This window comes from Oncorhynchus keta, chromosome 33 (assembly GCF_023373465.1).
Source record: "Oncorhynchus keta strain PuntledgeMale-10-30-2019 chromosome 33, Oket_V2, whole genome shotgun sequence".
Taxonomy (NCBI): domain Eukaryota; kingdom Metazoa; phylum Chordata; class Actinopteri; order Salmoniformes; family Salmonidae; genus Oncorhynchus; species Oncorhynchus keta.
The window spans coordinates 7,826,543-7,845,701 of record NC_068453.1 but is presented as its reverse complement, the minus strand read 5'-3'; the positions used below and the strand labels follow the sequence as shown (position 1 = coordinate 7,845,701).

The 19,159-nt window shown below is 42.5% G+C and overlaps 2 protein-coding genes across 5 annotated transcripts; one reads left to right on the top strand and one right to left on the bottom strand.

The window, feature by feature from the left end:
* Positions 1 to 4,405: 4,405 nt before the first annotated feature.
* srr (serine racemase) lies at positions 4,406 to 8,491 on the bottom strand. Of its 3 annotated transcripts, none has more exons than XM_035748569.2 (7): positions 8,337 to 8,491; positions 6,369 to 6,553; positions 6,013 to 6,194; positions 5,783 to 5,913; positions 5,498 to 5,646; positions 5,234 to 5,323; positions 4,406 to 5,011 (listed from the first exon to the last, which is right to left on the bottom strand). In XM_035748569.2, exons 1-7 carry the CDS (start codon positions 8,342 to 8,344, stop codon positions 4,770 to 4,772), a joined length of 987 nt encoding a protein of 328 aa, XP_035604462.1. In that variant the 5' UTR covers positions 8,345 to 8,491; the 3' UTR covers positions 4,406 to 4,769. The 3 variants fall into 3 exon arrangements, with proteins under 3 accessions (XP_035604462.1, XP_035604463.1, XP_035604464.1); XM_035748570.2 differs by lacking the exon at positions 8,337 to 8,491 and adding an exon at positions 7,700 to 7,847; XM_035748571.2 differs by lacking the exon at positions 8,337 to 8,491 and adding an exon at positions 7,700 to 7,819 and having other exon boundaries at positions 6,369 to 6,613.
* trmu (tRNA 5-methylaminomethyl-2-thiouridylate methyltransferase) lies at positions 7,900 to 17,174 on the top strand. Of its 2 annotated transcripts, none has more exons than XM_035748567.2 (11): positions 7,900 to 8,048; positions 8,220 to 8,385; positions 10,179 to 10,285; positions 10,434 to 10,559; positions 12,138 to 12,310; positions 14,334 to 14,387; positions 14,517 to 14,583; positions 14,715 to 14,815; positions 14,958 to 15,102; positions 15,657 to 15,739; positions 16,469 to 17,174. In XM_035748567.2, exons 1-11 carry the CDS (start codon positions 7,967 to 7,969, stop codon positions 16,613 to 16,615), a joined length of 1,251 nt encoding a protein of 416 aa, XP_035604460.1. In that variant the 5' UTR covers positions 7,900 to 7,966; the 3' UTR covers positions 16,616 to 17,174. The 2 variants fall into 2 exon arrangements, with proteins under 2 accessions (XP_035604460.1, XP_052347708.1); XM_052491748.1 differs by having other exon boundaries at positions 14,262 to 14,387.
* The last annotated feature ends 1,985 nt before the right edge of the window (positions 17,175 to 19,159 follow it).

Genomic DNA, 19,159 nt, shown 5'->3' with positions numbered 1-19,159 from the left:
GGGGATCTGACTTTGTAGCTGTGCTAACTAGTGATGACTATTGTATCTGGATATTTTACAAGTGTCAACAGATATGGTGAAACCATTTAATTCATCATTATAGCACCCAGTAAAATGATTGGAAATTGACACCATTGACTCAAGGCATCAATAATTGTCCAATCATGACACTCAAATCATTATTTGTAAACAATCTCCCAAATAATGTTAATACTTGGAAGGACCAGGAAAATGTGGTCACAATGCAGACACAATGGACAGATAACAGACACATTTTAATACCACATGTTCGTGACTGAACTTGATCAGATAGTAATTGGAACGGCTTGATCGGATAGTAAAAAACACATCTTAGCACAAGGTGTAAACGAGGCTATTGAGAAGTGGTGTTGCTGTCTGGAGATAAGGGGAGTGTGCTAAAACACTGAGACCTAAATCTCAAGCTCTAGGTCTAGGAGATATCATGATGTACAGTGCATTCGGGAAGTATTCTGTTACGTTAAATTAAATTGTTTTTTTTTGCTCATCAATCTACCCCATAATGACAAAGCAAAAACAGGTTCAGAACTTTTTTGTACATTTATATGAAATACAACAGAAATAATACATTTACATAAGTATTCAGACCCTATACTCAGTACTTTTGCACCTTTGGCAGCAATTACAGTCTCTAGTCTATTTGGGTATGATGCTACAAGCTTGGCACACCTGTATTTGTTAATTGTTTACTCCATGTGTAACTTTGTGTTGTCTGTTCACACTGCTATGCTTTATCTTGGCCAGGTCGCAGTTGCAAATGAGAACTTGTTCTCAACTAGCCTACCTGGTTAAATAAAGGTGAAATAAAAAATAAAAATTGGGGGAGTTTCTCCTATTCTCTGCAGATCTTCTCCAGCTCTGTCAGGTTGGATGGGGAGCGTTGCTGCACAGCTATTTTCAGGTCTCTCCAAAGATGTTCGATCGGGTTCAAGTCCGGGCTCTGGCTGGGCCCTTAAGGACATTTAGTGACTTGTTCGAAGCCACTCCTGCGTTGTCTTGGTCATTGTCCTGTTGGAAGGGAAACATTCGCCCCAGTCTGAGGTCCTGAGCATTCTGGTTTTCATCAAGGACCTCTCTGTACTTGGCATCGTTCATCATTCTCGGGATCCTGACTAGTTTCCCAGTCTCTGCCAACCCCATGCTTCACCATACAGATGGTGCCAGGTTTCCTCCAGGCGTGACACTTGGCATTCAGGTCAAAGAGTTCAATCTTGGTTTCATCAGACCAGAGAATTTTATTTATCATGGTCTGAGTCCTTTAGGTGTCTTTTGGCAAACTCAAAGCAGTCTGTCATGTGCCTTTTTCTGAGGAATGGCTTCTGTGTCTGGCCACTCTACCATAAAGGCCTGATTGGGGGAGTGCAGTAGAGATGGTTGTCCTTATGGAATGTTCTCCCATCTCCACAGAGGAACTCTGTCAGAGTGAACATTGTATTCTTGGTCACCTCCCAAGGCCCTTCTCAGTTTGGCTGGGCGGCCAGCTCTAGGACGTTGGTCGTTCCAAACTTCTTCCATTTAAGAATGATGGAGGCCACTGTGTTCTTTGGGACTTTCAGTGCTGCAGACATTTTGTGTTACCCTTTCCCAGATCTGTGCCTCGACACAATCCTATCTCGGTGCTCTACGGACAATTCCTTCGACCTCATGGCTTGGTTTTTGCTCTGACATGCACTGTCAACTGTGGGACCTTATATAGACAGGTGTGTGCCTTTCCAATCAATAGAATTTAACACATGTGGACTCCAATCAAGTTGTAGATTTACATTTACATTACATTTAAGTCATTTAGCAGACGCTCTTATCCAGAGCGACTTACAAATTGGTGCATTCACCTTATGACATCCAGTGGAACAGCCACTTTACAATAGTGCATCTAAATCTTTTAAGGGGGGTGAGAAGGATTACTTTATCCTATCCTAGGTATTCCTTAAAGAGGTGGGGTTTCAGGTGTCTCCGGAAGGTGGTGATTGACTCCGCTGTCCTGGCGTCGTGAGGGAGTTTGTTCCACCATTGGGGAGCCAGAGCAGCGAACAGTTTTGACTGGGCTGAGCGGGAACTGTACTTCCTCAGTGGTAGGGAGGCGAGCAGGCCAGATACATAGTACATAGACAGTAGATACATCTCAAGGATGATCAATGGAAACAGGATGCACCGGAGCTGAATGTTGAGTCTCATAACAAAGGATCTGAATACTTATGTAAATAAGGTATTGCTATTTTTCATTTAATAAATGTGCAAAAATTTCTAACACCCTGTTTCGCTTTGACATTAGGTGTTGTGTGTAGATTGATGAGGAAAAAACATGTTATCCGTTTTAGAACAAGGCTGGATAAAGGGGTCTGAATACTCTCCGAATGCATTGTAGGTGGGAGGTTATGGGCTACTCATAGTTTTGTTATTTGGTAACTCTGATTCATTAATAGTGTTACCTAGGCATGTGTGCTTCTTACGTGCCTAGTAGAGGTGACTGTATAGTTCCTCTAAGGAAAAGCACATTTAGTAAATCTGCATTCTCTGTGAGAGCTTCCCATGTCTGGAATACACTGCCATCAGACACGACTCTTTTCTCTGTATATATCAATGATGTTGCTCTTGCTGCGGGCGATTCCCTGATCCACCTCTACGCAGACGACACCATTCTATATACTTTCGGCCCGTCATTGGACACTGTGCTATCAAACCTCCAAACGAGCTTCAATGCCATACAGCACTCCTTCCGTGGCCTCCAACTGCTCTTAAACGCGAGTAAAACCAAATGCATGCTTTTCAACCGATCGCTGCCTGCACCCGCATGCCCGACTAGCATCACCACCCTGGATGGTTCCAACCTTGAATATGTGGACATCTATAAGTACCTAGGTGTCTGGCTAGACTGCAAACTCTCCTTCCAGACTCACATCAAACATCTCCAATCAAAAATCAAATCCAGAGTCGGCTTTCTATTCCGCAACAAAGCCTCCTTCACTCACGCTGCCAAGCTTACCTAGTAAAACTGACTATCCTACCGATCCTCGACTTCGGCGATGTCATCTACAAAATGGCTTCCAACACTCTACTCAGCAAACTGGATGCAGTCTATCACAGTGCCATCCGTTTTGTCACTAAAGCACCTTATACCACCCACCACTGCGACCTGTATGCTCTAGTCGGCTGGCCCTCACTACATATTCGTCGCCAGACCCACTGGCTCCAGGTCATTTACAAGTCCATGCTAGGTAAAGCTCCGCCTTATCTCAGTTCACTGGTCACGATGGCAACACCCATCCGTAGCACGCGCTCCAGCAGGTGTATCTCACTGATCATCCTAAAGCCAACACCTCATTTGGCCGCCTTTCGTTCCAGTACTCTGCTGCCTGTGACTGGAACGAATTGCAAAAATCGCTGAAGTTGGAGACTTTTATCTCCCTCACCAACTTCAAACATCAGCTATCCGAGCAGCTAACCGATCGCTGCAGCTCTACATAGTCTATAGGTAAATAGCTCACCCTTTTTCACCTACCTCATTCCCATACTGTTTTTATACTGTTTTTATTTATTTACTTTTCTGCTCTTTTGCACACCAATATCTCTACCTGTACATGCCCATCTGATCATTTATCACTCCAGTGTTAATCTGCAAAATTGTATTATTCGCCTACCTCCTCATGCCTTTTGCACACATTGTATATAGACTGCCCATTTTTTCTACTGTGTTATTGACTTGCTAATTGTTTACTCCATGTGTAACTCTGTGTTGTCTGTTCACACTGCTATGCTTTATCTTGGCCAGGTCGCAGTTGCAAATGAGAACTTGTTCTCAACTAGCCTACCTGGTTAAATAAAGGTGAAATAAAAAAAAAAAAAAAAACATAACTGCACCACATATCACACTTTCACAAAATGCTTGAAGACATGGCTAAAGGTCAATCAGATTTGTGAACACGGTCCCTAGCTGTGTGTTGCCACTTTCCATGTTGTCTGTTGTCTGTAGCTTGTGAGGTGTGGAAACACTTTGTTGCTTTTATGAATTTTGTCTTGCTGCTTTTTGTTCTATGTTGCTCTGTCTGTATGCTACGTCTTGCTTGTCCTATGTTGCTCTGTCTGTATGCTATGTCTTGCTTGTCCTATGTTGCTATGTTTTGCTTGTTCTATGTTGCTATTGTCTGTATTGTAATTGTTTTTAATAACCTGCCCAGGGACTGCGGTTGAAAATTAGCCGGCTGGCTAAAACCGTCACTTTTACTGAAAAATAAACTCAAACTCAGTATACACCCCATCAAGTGATTGCTATGCAGTATGGACATGAGAATTTGTCTTTCATTTGAACAAAGAGCACAGTTGAGTTGTTGACATTTCAGTGATCAAACACAGCATATGTTCCCTGATATTGAATACATTGCATAGTTTATTTGCAAAAAGAAACTATCACAGTATAAAAAGTATTAGTGAGAAAAATAATGCATGATTTGCACCTAACTTTAGCTGGTTAGAGCAATGGTCATTCTTTCTTCTCTGTAACAGTCAATGTAGTAAAATAAGAATGCATAATTTCTCCTAACTCAGACTGGTTGGAATAATCATTATTTATTCTCTGTAGTAGTCACTGTTATACTAACTTTGTGAATATTCAATGGGGAAACGCATGAGGAGAACTTGAACAAATCACCGGGACTAAATACACTGGAAAACTGTTGTTTGTGGCCTATGCTTCATGAGTAGAACAATTACTATGTAAGTAAGTAACTAGATATTCAATCAGGGAAGTTAGTGAGCTCGTCTTTGCCGATGTTTCCTCCACTGAGGATGACCACCACGTTCCTCCCAGCAATGTCAGGGATTCTGTCGTTAGCGATGGCTGCGAATGCCGCGGACCCTGACGGTTCCACCAGGAGCCCCGCCCTGTACAGGGTCGACACGGCAGCCTTGATCTCCTCATCGCTCACCAGTACGATCTCCTCAACGTAGCGCTGGCACAGCTCGTAGGGCAGGGTGCCTGGGGGGGAACAACAACACACCAGGCAGTTAGCAATGGTAGATGTTTGAACCTTTACGTGACTTATGGTACAAAAGCACATCAGGGAGTTAGCCCAGGTAAAGAAGTCACACTTCGCAGATTTGTTTGCTTGGCTATGGTTCATTCCAGATGAAGACAAAGTTGTTCCCTCTTATGTCCTGATCTTTTAGGATTTATTTAGGTCTAGCCAATGTACTGCACCTGCAAAAGGTGGAGCCAGTCCTGACGCGATGCTCTTGGTGTCCATGCCTACAGGCTTCTTCTCGATGAAACTTGTGTACATGGTGCAGGCTAATGAATCAAAGACGGGAAATGAAGGTCAACAAAATGGCCATACTGTATATTAACCCCTCACTATATTGTCCCATGTGTATGTTCATGTATATCAGTTTGTGGTGTATCTTAGTTGTAAAAAGCCCTGCCTGATATTGTCTTGGTGAGATTACAACAACAGGTGTTATGTACCTCCTTCTGGCTCTACCCCATAGATCCTTGTCTTCTCGCAGCCGGCCAATTTGATGGCAGCAGCCACCCCAGCCAGTAGACCTCCTCCTCCACAGCACACCACCACTACATCAGGCTGGGGCATCACCTCCAGTACTTCAAAACCTAGACTGCAGCACAGAGAGAGGGGGAGGTAGAGAGGGTGGGGAGTGAGAGAGAGAGACAGACAGCGAGAGACAGACCAGCATTTTATTTTCCCTCTAAAAGAGGAAGCTGGTTGTGTTGCCTTGTTCGGCTGTTCTATACCTGGCATGTCCTGCAATCAGGTCCAGGTCGTCATATGAGTGGAGGAACGTCATGTTTTCCTCCTGGACACAACGATTCACCACGTTCATCAGACAGGTTGTAGGCACCCGTTCCACCTCACATCCAAAATTCTGGAGCGAATGGACCAATATGTTTGGTTATTTTCAGACGTGTCATTTTAGGTGATACAATTAAAGACTGAAGCAGTCAATTGGAAAGAAGAACCTGACTTGTATGAGTGTAGATCTGGATACAGGGGCTGTCTCTGGCATCACCACTTTCCCCTTGGAGCCGTAGTGTTTAGAGGCATACGCAAAAGACTTCCCATAGTTCCCTGCAGACATGGTGACAAAATGGGCTCCTTTTGGTCTCCTGGCAAACTGGTTGGCCACTCCTCTTATCTTAAACGAACCTGGCAATTAACACAATGACATGAAACTGCTGTTATTGTATCACTCTCAATGTCCAACATCAACCATGTCTATCGATATATCTACCACAAAACAGCCTACATTATTAATTGAAACTTGTACAGTAGTAATGTAAATGTGTCTGACTAAGGCATCTAATTCATACACAAACTCACCAGTTCTCTGCATGTTCTCCAGTTTGATGTGGATGTTACAGGGGATGTTGAGCGGTAGTGTTGTTTGGCACCATGGGATCATAGGAGTGTTGATGACTCCCAAAGGACTGGTCCTCACTGTCTCTCTGGCATCTCTTAGCAGATCCAAAGTGATGGCTTTCACTGATAGTGGCACGTCCACCATGCTTGAAGACAACCACAGAGTTGTATCAAAGTGGTTCGAAACACTCTTTGGTGGGATTATCCTAAAACCAGTCATTAATTTACATAGAAAACAACCTCTCACTCAACATCAACAAAACAAAGGAGATGATTGTGGACTTCAGGAAACAGCAGAGAGTGCACCCCCGCTTCAAGTTCCTTGGCTTACACATCAATGACAAACTGGAATGGACCCCCCACACAGACAGTGTGGTGAAGAAGGCGCAACAGAGCCTCTTCAACCTCAGGAGGCTAAAGAAATTTGGCGTGTCACCTAAAACCCTTACAAACTTTTACAGATGCACAATTGAAAGCATCCTGTCGGGCTGTATCACTGCCTGGTACGGCAACTGCACCACCTGCAACCCCAAGGCTCTCCAGAGGGTGGTGCGGTCTGCCCAACGCATTACCGGGGGCAAACTAGCCGCCCTCCGGGACACTTTAAGCACCCGAGCCACTACCTGTTCACCACGCTATCATTCAGAAGGCGAGGTCAATACAGGTGCATCAAAGCTGGGACCGAGAGACTGAAAAACAGCTTCTATCTCAAGGCCATCAGACTGTTAAACAGCCATCACTAGCACATTAGAGGCTGCTGCCTATAGGCATAAACTAGGAATCACTGGCCACTTTAAGGAATGGAACACTAGTGACTTTAATAATGTTGACATATCTGGCATTACTCATCTCATATGTATATACTGTATTCTATACTATTCTACTCCATCTTAATCCGTTCCGCTCTGACATCACTCGTCCATATGTACAGTCTTAATTCATTCCTACTTGGATTTGTGTGTATTGTGTATATGTTGTGTAATTTATAATATATTACTGCACTGTCGGGGGCTAAAAGCACAAGCATTTCGCTACACCCTGATAATCACGTGTATGTGACCAACAACATTTGATTTAATGAGAAGGATTATACTTATGACTCGTTTCATTCGTCTGCTCTGTTAATACTTGCAAAAAGAGTTAACGTTAATGAAATCACGTAACACAAAATGATCTCACCATTGATATGGTGGAACTGTTACTACAGATCTACACATTTGTGCAATATATTCCACGTTTGCGGGTGTAACAGTCAATATAATCAGAGACATGTATAATTATTGTCAACGTACCTTGATACTTTCGAAAAATATATGCAAATGTGTGGATTTTCGAGATTTGTATCCAATTTACGGAGCAGAATTTCAACAGCTCCGTTATGTTTACACAGTGTTTCAGTTATTCTGTAGGTAAAGCCACACGCGACTTGTTTCTAGTCGGACATTGTTTTGAGACGGAACGAAGAAATGGCCGCGTCTGTCCGAAAAAGTTAAAGTTAAGCTGTAACCTGAATTAGTCAATTCAAAACGTATTTTCCTGGCAAATAGTTGCGACAAATCATGGGTGTCGTGAGACATGTCGTGTGCGCGATGTCTGGGGGAGTTGACAGCTCTGTAACGGCTTTGTTACTCAGAAGAAGAGGTGAGACGTTTCTTCACTGGAACACTCAACATTAACGTTAGCTAAACTCATTGAGACGATACAAATACACTGACATAAAAAAAGAGTTAACGGAATATGTTTTATTTTATATCTAATGTTTCTTGTTTACTGTAAGTTTCACGTCTTCCCATTGGCTTGTTTTATTGACAGGGTACCACGTTACTGGAGTGTTTATGAAGAACTGGGATTCCCTGGATGAGAATGGGGTGTGTTCATCCGAAAAGGACTGTGAAGATGCCTACAAAGTGTGCCAGAATCTGGACATACCTTTCCATCAAGTATCCTACGTCAAAGAGTACTGGCACGAAGTGTTCACGTAGGTATCCTCCTTAATTAGATGATTGTTAAATCTGTATAATTGGAACAGTTGTAGCCCGGCTAAGCAGACAGCTGCACTCACCTTAATTGAAATAATGTGAGTTATCACGGGATTAGGTTGGTGTCACAAGGCTAGATCTGGGGTGTGTTCATTGTCTTGCAAATGAAACCGTTTACCGTTTAAGAACCAAACAGAGAAAATGGAACGAAATGGGAAGCGACCTATCTGAATTTGTCCAATAGAAACACACATTTTCGTTGCAAAACGTTTTCCGTTTGCAACAGAATCTGATAAATGAATATACCCCAGATGGGTGGATATCATTTGTGGAACGTTCCAACAGGAATCTGATAGTGAATATACCCCAGATGGATGGGTATAATTTGTGGAACGTTCCAACAGGAATCTGATAGTGAATATACCCCAGATGAATGGGTATAATTTGTGGAACGTTCCAACAGGAATCTGATCGTGAATATACCCCAGATGGATGGGTATAATTTGTGGAACGTTCCAACAGGAATCTGATAGTGAATTATACCCCAGATGGATGGGTATAATTTGTGGAACGTTCCAACAGGAATCTGATAGTGAATATACCCCAGATGAATGGGTATAATTTGTGGAACGTTCCAACAGGAATCTGATCGTGAATATACCCCAGATGGATGGGTATAATTTGTGGAACGTTCCAACAGGAATCTGATAGTGAATATACCCCAGATGGATGGGTATAATTTGTGGAACGTTCCAACAGGAATCTGATAGTGAATATACCCCAGATGAATGGGTATAATTTGTGGAACGTTCCAACAGGAATCTGATCGTGAATATACCCCAGATGGATGGGTATAATTTGTGGAACGTTCCAACAGGAATCTGATAGTGAATATACCCCAGATGAATGGGTATAATTTGTGGAACGTTCCAACAGGAATCTGATAGTGAATATACCCCAGATGGATGGGTATAATTTGTGGAACGTTCCAACAGGAATCTGATAGTGAATATACCCCAGATGGATGGGTATAATTTGTGGAACGTTCCAACAGGAATCTGATAGTGAATATACCCCAGATGGATGGGTATAATTTGTGGAAAGTTCCAACAGGAATCTGATAGTGAATATACCCCAGAAGGATGGGTATAATTTGTGGAAAGTTCCAACAGGAATCTGATAGTGAATATACCCCAGAAGGATGGGTATAATTTGTGGAACGTTCCAACAGGAATCTGATAGTGAATATACCCCAGAAGGATGGGTATAATTTGTGGAACGTTCCAACAGGAATCTGATAGTGAATATACCCCAGATGGATGGGTATAATTTGTGGAACGTTCCAACAGGAATCTGATAGTGAATATACCCCAGATGGATGGGTATAATTTGTGGAACGTTCCAATAGGAATCAGTTCCAAACATTTTGTAAAGTACAAGGTTGCCAACAAACAACGCATACAAAGTAGCATAATCAATTCACCTAGCTAACTAGTTGCCGAATAGGCATCAACTCACCATGTAGCGTATTCTTAATGTTTATCCATCGACTACCAGAGTGAGGACAGACATTTTTCAGCATAACCGTGGTGAGTGAAAAACTTTATGAAATAGCCCACTCCCTGGTATCTTATTCTACCGCTATACAACTTTGTATGTGCGTTGTTTGTTGGCAACCTTGTTATTTACAACGTTTTTGGAAGAGATTCCTGTTGGAACGTTCCACAAATTATACCCACCCACCCCAGATTGCTCTGTTTCTCAATGTCTGACCAATGTCTCCTTTCTTCAGCAATCTTTTGAAGGAATATGAGAAGGGCAGGACACCAAATCCAGACATTCTGTGCAACAAACACATCAAATTCAACCACTTCTACAATTATGCCATCAACGGCTTGGGTATGTAGCGTAATAATGCTCAGTATTACTATGCATTATATCATGAAAAACATCCAAGTATGCTAAGACCTTCAAGTACCATTTAAAGAAACGGAGCTTGTACAAAAATAAAAGAGAATATTGTGTTGTTGCTGATTTTCCCCCCTAGGAGCTGATGCCATGGCGACAGGCCACTATGCCAGGACATCTCAGGAGGATGAAGATGTCTTCAAACAGAGGCATGTGGCTCCTCCCCCTAAACATGTCTTCAGAGACCGCTTTGAGATCCGGAACCGTAAGAACAACAACAACAACCTCCTCTCAACATCTTTCTGTGCTTTTCTCATACCAATGTTTTATTATTATTATTATGTCAATCTTACCTCTACAACAATATGGAGACTTTGGGTTCTTTCACATACAGTGAGGGGGGAAAAGTATTTGATTCCCTGCTGATTTTATATACGTTTGCCCACTGACAAAGAAATGATCAGTCTATAATTTCAATGGTAGGTTTATTTGAACAGTGAGACACAGAATAACAACAAAAAAATCCAGAAAAACGCATGTCAAAAATGTTATAAATTGATTTGCATTTTAATGAGGGAAATAAGTATTTGACCCCCCCCTCTCAATCAGAAAGAGTTCTGGATCCCAGGTGTCTTTTATACAGGTAACGAGCTGAGATTAGGAGCACACTCTTCAAGGGAGTGCTCCTAATCTCAGTTTGTTACCTGTATAAAAGACACCTGTCCACATAACCTACACAAGGCTGGAATGGGCTACAAGACCATCGCCAAGCAGCTTGGTGAGAAGGTGACAACAGTTGGTATGATTATTCGCAAATGGAAGAAACACAAAAGAACTGTCAATCTGCCTCGGCCTGGGGCTCCATGTAAGATCTCATCTCGTGGAGTTGCAATGATCATGAGAACGGTGAGGAATCAGCCCAGAACTACACGGGAGGCAGCTGGGACCATAGTCACCAAGAAAACAATTGGTAACACACTACGCCGTGAAGGACTGAAATCCTGCAGCGGCCGCAAGGTCCACCAGCTCAAGAAAGCACACATACATGCCCGTCTGAAGTTTGCCAATGAACATCTGAATGATTCAGAGGACAACTGGATGAAAGTGTTGTGGTCAGATGGTTTTGCCACCAAGTACTAAGTCATGTTTTGCAGAGGGGTCAAATACTTATTTCCCTCATTAAAATGCAAATCAATTTATAACATTTTTGACATGCGTTTTTCTGGATTTTTGTTGTTATTCTGTCTCTCACTGTTCAAATAAACCTACCATTAAAATGATAGACTGCTACTTTCTTTGTCAGTGGGCAAACGTACAAAATCAGCAGGGGATCAAATACTTTTCCCCCTCACTGTATCCCCTTATGATCCTGGAGCGTTTGGTACCCTGATCAGCGCTATAAGGTATGTGTGAAATGCAAACAAACCCTGGTTGAAATGAAACCTGGACCTGCGTGAGTAGTGGGTCCAAGATCCAGGACCTAGGTACCAGGTATTATGACGCGACTCGCGCTGCCGCGTGGCTACTTTTTTGCCCGTTGTAAAGAAGCTAGCTCGCTAACGTCGTGTAGAATGTGCGTCTTGCTTAATCACACCCTGAAACGGTTATTTTCAGGCCTTGTGAAATCAGAATATGTAGAATTCTCAAAAACGGTCCAGGGTACCGAGTTTTATATGTGAAAGGCTTTTATCTGTAAGCCTGTAGACATTTGATATGTGTGGAGAAAATCAGGGAACTTGAATGAGTACCACCATTGGTTATATTTGATATAGGGACCGATTATTATAGGGCTGTCATTAGATTGGGATCTCAGATTTTTAACCCTTTGTTATCTCCGTTGAAGCGGTGAGGTTGTACCAGGGAGCGGACCGTTTTAAGGACCAGACATTCTTCCTCAGCCAGATTTCTCAGGATGCTTTGCGGCGTACAGTCTTTCCCCTGTCGGGACTCACCAAAGACTACGTGAAGAAGATTGCAGCCGAGGCCGGCTTCCAACACGTCCTGAAGAAGAAAGAGGTAACGAACCACACAGACCGATACACTGCCCTCTGTATGTACTGTTTTGGGGCATTAAAGCAAAAACATTTACATTTGTCTCTGTACTCCCGCATTTTCGATTTGAGATCAAATATTTCATGAGGCGACAAGTACAGAATGTCAACTTTAATATGAGGTAAGAAATATGATTTAGGCCTCTCAGACCTAGGCCTTGTAGAAACAGGGTCAATCAAGTTAGGTCTGCCAAATGAATGTAGTCTTGAAAAAAATACATAAATCCAGCCATAGAGTATAGCCTATCATCATCATAAGTGTAGTTTATAACATGTACAATTAGAAGCATCAATCTACACTACTGTTCAAAAATTTGGGGATCACTTAGAAATAAAATTGATCAGAAATACAGTGTTGACATTGTTAATGTTGTAAATGATTATTGTAGCTGGAAAGGGCTCATTTTTTTAATGGTATATCTACGTAGACGTTCGGAGGCCCATTATCAGCAACCATCACTCCTGTGTTCCAATGGCATGTTGTGTTAGGTAATCCAAGTTTATCATTTTTGAAGGCTAATTGATCATTAGAAAACCCTTTTGCAATTTTGTGGGCAGCTTCATTAAATTGTACCCGCAAAACACCAGTCTCAACGCCAACAGTGAGGAGGTGACTCCGGGATGCTGAATTCTAGGCAGGGTTGCAAAGACAAACCTATATCTCAGACTGGCCAATAAAAGGGAAAGATTAAGATGGGCAAAAAAACAGACACTGGACAGAGGAGGCCTAGAACAAGGACATTTCTAAGTGACCCCAAACTTTTGATCGGTAGTGTATATAGTTCAAGCTTGGACAGTGCATTATAGACAAAAACATTTTTTTGCAGAAAAAGGGCGGCATCCATTAAACAGTAATTCAACTTTGCCCGGCCTGTCTTTATCGGCCATTTTCTCAAAATTACCTTTTTCTCAGCCTTCAAAGGAGGTACATTTACATTATTCCACACACTGGTTCTTAGGACTTACAGCCAGACTTGTCCAAAGGCCTTTTTTGATATCTTGTGGCGTTTTATCTGTAGGTTTTATGCAAAATATCGCCTCCGTCACCCCGACAGTGTCATTGCCGTTTGGTACACCAGAAGTACATTAATTTCCAATGGAACGCTGCGTTCGACTCGCAGGATTGTGTTGCAGAGTCAGTTGGACTGCATTCTGTGTGGTGCATAGGTTGGATTTATCGATCATATGTGTGGACCTCTTGACAAAAAATGGCAGCAGGTGAATGTTGAACTTTTGTCGCACACACATCCAGATGATTCTGCACAACATTTTGCGCAATGACGCTGTTGGTATGATCAAGGCGTATGCATCCGTCATACGTGTGAAGTGTTTTTATATTTATTGAGGATTTGCATATTTTTAAATCAAAATGTTTTACTTTTCAACTGGTACATTTTTATTCTGATATGAGTAAAGGGGAAAAATAGCCTGTTAGGGCGTGGTATCTGGTCTTAATGTGCATGCTACCATGATTACGGATGATCATTCATGAATAATGACGATCATACCCCCAAAATCATGAATAAAGGTCATACCCAAAAATGCTAATGTCCCCTGTTATTGATACACTATTAGTGAATTTGTCCAAATACATGTGACTTCTTCACATGGGGGTGGGGACAAGTGCTTTCCTTTCTCAGCTGTAAAATAAATGTGTATGAATATAGCCTATAAAAAAAGGTGACGTGCTGTACATTCACCTCATATGAAACATTTGATCTCAGATCTAAAATGCTGGAGTATAGAGCCAAATGTAAAATGTTAGTTTCGCTGTCCAAGTACATACGGACAGGAGTGTAGATAAAGCATTGATCATCTCTCCTCTCTGAGCTGCCTACAGATTAACGAAAGTTGAACATAATTGAATTGCATTGTTGTTGTTTGGCCTACACCCTAATTACACTGTATTGACATAGATTACATCTTACGAAGTCAGTTGTATTTTTTCCGTGGACTGTGTGGCAACACTGAATATCATCTGTTTCCAGAGTATGGGCATCTGCTTTATTGGAGAAAGGAAATTTGAGGATTTCATTCTAGAGGTATGAATTCAAATACACACACTGTATGAAGAAAACAACTACTGTATGAAGTTCATTATTGAGATACACTGGTCATAGTAATAAATAAACATGTTTGTGATAACATCTGCATTCCTGTTCTTCTGTCAGTATTTAGAGCCAAAACCGGGGAACTTTGTCTCCATTGAGGATGGCAAGATCATGGGGGAACATCAAGGTAATGCTGTGTGATATCCTCAGTGGTATCTTCTATGATAGTGCTTGTCCCACTATCCTTATAAGAGTACTGCTCTTCCAATAGTAAAACTTTACATTAACGACTGGTTCTCATCCCCTACTTCCTTTCAGGTTGGTTCACCCTGACACTAGGCCAAAGGGCGAGGATTGGTGGGCAGAGGGATGCATGGTTTGTTGTGGACAAAGACATTACTACTGGAGAAGTGTTTGTGGTAAGGAATGGTTTCTACCTCTTCAATACTGTTATACCTAATGTTGTCCTAAACAACCGGCCCGACTACAATACAGGCAGATCTCCCACCTCCATGCTGTTGATTCTCAATGGGATTCTGATTCTAATCTCCCTAACATCAGGGTCCGACCACCAATCACCCGGCTCTATTCAGAGACACGGTACGAACAGATCGTTTCCATTGGATAACGGAGGACCCTCCCACGGAGCTGATCCAGACTAAGATGATGGAGTGTCACTTCCGCTTCATCCACCAGATGCCTCTCAGTGAGTGAAATAACAAGTTAGGGCCAGACACAATTTGTAAGGATGTGTCATTAACAATACCTTTACCTCCCGAGTGGCGCAGCGGTCTAATGCACTGCATCTGCAGTCGCAGCGTCACTACAGACCCAGGTTCGATCCCAGGCTGTGTCACAACTTTGCCGTGACCGGCAGTCCCATAGGGCAGCGCAAAATTGGTCAAGCGTCATCAGGGTTAAGGGAGGGTTTGGCTGGGGGTGGGGCTTTACTTTGCTCATCGCGCTTTAGCGTCTCCTTGTAGTGGGCCCGGGTGCCAGTTGAATGGTGTTTCCTGGTTAACGGGTTATGCGGGCGGGTGTTATAAGGAGCACGATTTGGCGGGTCATGTTTCGGAGGAAGCATGACTCGACCGTCGCCTCTCCCGGACCCATCCAATCGTAATTGGATATGACAAAGTTGGGGGGGGGGGAATAACAATACCTCCCATACGGCTTTTAAAACAGCTTTATTGAGTAAAAATGTACCCTTCAAAAGTGTTAGTAACATGTTAATAACACAGTGAGGTTGTTTATCTCCAGCCCCTTGCACTGTGACCTTGAACATGGATGGCTCTGTGTGGATCATGCTGTCTCAGCCGATCAGAGCACTCACACCAGGACAGGTAAGCTCTCTGTTTCCCACACATAGTAAGCCACCTGTCTCACCCTTTTCAGAGTTTGGGCAGTTGGTTTCATTACTTTCTAGGGATGTTTTGTTCTCAGAAGAATTTCAACTATGAGTAACATTTCTTTAGGCCATTTTCAAATTGATTTATTGTCGTTAGGTCAGCTTTTAAGAGTAAAGCCAACCCATGAACCATTACAGTGGTTTTAGTTGAGCTGGTGTGTTAGTCCCAGTGTGTTATTCCTTAAGATCCTGATTAGCTAGCTAACAACGGCCTATCATAGGCCCAACAAACGTAGCCAGCTGCTCCAGTGCGTCTCTGGTTTCTCTGACAGGGATTACTCCAGACTCTAGTCAGGGTACAAAGAGCCTTGTCCACGCTTGGATTACCCCCCTTTCTTCATGCGCTATCCCATAACCCACTGCTCTGAGAGAACAATATGGCTGAGGCGCGTTTGTCTTGGAGCTCTGGGCTCGAGGCCAGAGTGAGGGTAGATGAAGCGATAGAGAATAGTGGTGTGTGTATGCGCTCAGATGTGGAGGTTAGTTCAGAGGGACTAGTAGTTAATATTCAGCATTAATGTCTCCCACTAACATCAATTTTCTGTGCCCGTCTCATCTACCTCAACATTGACTGAATAGCCTTGCGTCAAAGCTTCCGTCAATGCCTGCTCATCACTACCCTCCCTTCTAATTTCTCCATATTCACTTCGCTCATCTCCCCCAGTTTGCAGTGCTGTACAAGGGGGATGAGTGCCTGGGAAGTGGGAAGATCGTCCGTCTGGGCCCCACAGAGCACACTCTCCAACAGGGGCGAGACCGCATGAAGGAAGCCCCTGTGGCCAAGGAGAGGACTCCGGAACCAGCCAGCTGAGCCTGAGAAAGACTTCCTAGAAACAGACCTAAGCCCAGGCCTATCCACTGTCGATATGGACCTAACCTTACATTGCAGACTTCAGTGGACAAGACTACTGTACTTCCACAAGCCTTACCCCATTCTCTGAACCTCTACTAAAGAACAGAAGAGCACACTGATCATGCTTTCGGACCTGTCCACTCGTCATAAAACACACACTCAAACTTCCTCTGTACTGTTGCCCTGAGTTGATACTTCTTCCTATTAGGTTACTTGTGATGTACATCATTATTTGATAGTGTGTACTGTGTACAATCATGCACATGGTAATTCATTGTCTAATTAATTTATTTGGACAGGTTATTACAAAATGTGAAATGCATATTAAAAAGTGTATGGCTTTTGTGAAAATCCAAATAAGTCGAGTGCCTGTTCCTTTGGTGCCATTTCACCTAAGCACATTTTGGATTGAACTGCATTCTTTTCAACTACTACAAAATATGCAATATGTAAATAGAGAATAACTTGAATTCAGAACTGAAGAGCAAGTGATTAAACTTACGATTGTTTTAAATTATAAGTGATTTCTTGCATTTTTGTGGGCCAGCAGAAAACCTCACTGAAGAAATCCAGCTAAAGTATCTGTCACTTCACTATAACCTCCGTGGCTACTGTTTCACGTCCTCTTCCTCCCTCGCCACAAGGGGGCGAACACGTACAGCTTATACTTAACCTATACTTTGCCTATGCACTGTTTCTGGTGGTTAAATTAATTTATGTTATACCAGGTGGAATGTACAGGTAACTACCAAAATAATGGAAACACTGGAGTATATTTAGGATACAACGTATGTTGTGGTTCCTGAGTTAATTAAGCAATTAACATCCCATTATGCTTAGTTAGGGTGTATAACATGCTGGGGAGCACATTATTTTGGCTGCCATGGCTTTGCCCCTATAGGATGACAATGCCCCCATCCACAATGGTTTGATGAAAATGATGTAAACCATATGCCATGGTCGTCACCAGATCTCAACCCAATTGAACACTTATGGGAGATTCTGGAGTGGTGCTTGAGACAGTGTTTTCCACCACCATCTACAAAACACCAATTTATGGAATTTCTTATGGAAGAATGGTATCGCATTCCTCCAATAGAGTTCCAGACTCTTGTAGAATCTATGCCAAGGTGCATTGAAGCAATTCTGGCTCGTGGTGGCCCAACCCCCTTTTAAGACACTTTATGTTGGCGTTTTCTTTAATTTGGTCGTTACCTGTACCTGTTCAATGGCTTTGCAGGTTATGCATTATTTAGTTTCATGCATACCTTGGTGATGTGATATCCATGGGATTAAAACCTACAATTCGCCAAAAGTTGTGATTGAATCAGTAGCAACCTGTTATTCAGGGCCTGTTTTGAAACCCACATTTTTAGCTAAAAAGAAACCGTTAACTCAAAACTGCTAAATCTTGACTTCAAGAAAACTGGGAGTTCCGGAAAAAAGCTCAGACTGGAAATACGCTTTGAATGGTGATCCAACTCGGAATTGAAAGTCAGGAACTTGGGCCTCTTTCTAGAGCTATGACGTCATCATGATTCGACCTTGTTTTTTTCCCAGAGTTCCCAGTTGTCTTGAAAGCACCATAAATCCAGAGAATGCCAGACTTTGATGACAAGATTTGCCCACGAAGGACAACTGTGCCACCTTCCTGTTCAAGTGAGAACAGCACAAGGTAAGTCCAAAAATATCTTGTGTGCTGCTGAATAAATGATGTAATATGCCAGGGAGCTGTACTGTAGCTAAGAAAGTAATACTAAGTGTATGATGTGTAGTAAGCTGTTAGTAGGCCATGTGCCTCACCCTCATAACTTGGTCTATTTACCCCTCTTAATTTCACCTACTGTTGAGAATTTGGTGCATATAACCCATTTAAGAGGAATGTAATCATTGAATTTTGTAAGAGCTTTCATTGTCTGCTTATATATCCCCTTTATTTATCCTATGGTTCTGACTTGGTGAACAGGAAGAACACTGTAAGAACTGCCCATGTTCTGAATTCTGTCGCTGTGCATTTGAAAAGTGCTAAACAAATAGTTATATTGGCTACGTCCAACCTAGCCCGCTCATTAATGTCTTAATCGAAATGACGGATTGCCTCTTATCTGCTTGTCGCCATAGTTTGTAAATTTCAATTGGTATTATAAACCATGTTTGTTTAAGCAAGTCAGCCATATCAGCTATGTGTTTTTTTTAAAGGCTGTAAATGAGGCTGAGTGAACTGTGTCGCTGCCAGACAAGGCTCCGTTGATAGACAGGTGTAGCAGTGGTAAGGTGTTGGGACAGCTTTATGTGTAGGCCGTCATTGTAAATAAGAATTTGTTCTTAACTGACTTGCCTAGTTAAATAAAGGTTCAAATAAAACATGTAGGCCCTAACAGTTTCTGGGTGCAGTTTGTCACCCTTATAGTGCAGTTCATTGTATTGTTTAGTGGTGTGTTGTGTATTGTTTTAGCTGGCATGCATTTTTGCCCCACTAAGATGTACATGCTAAAATCGCCA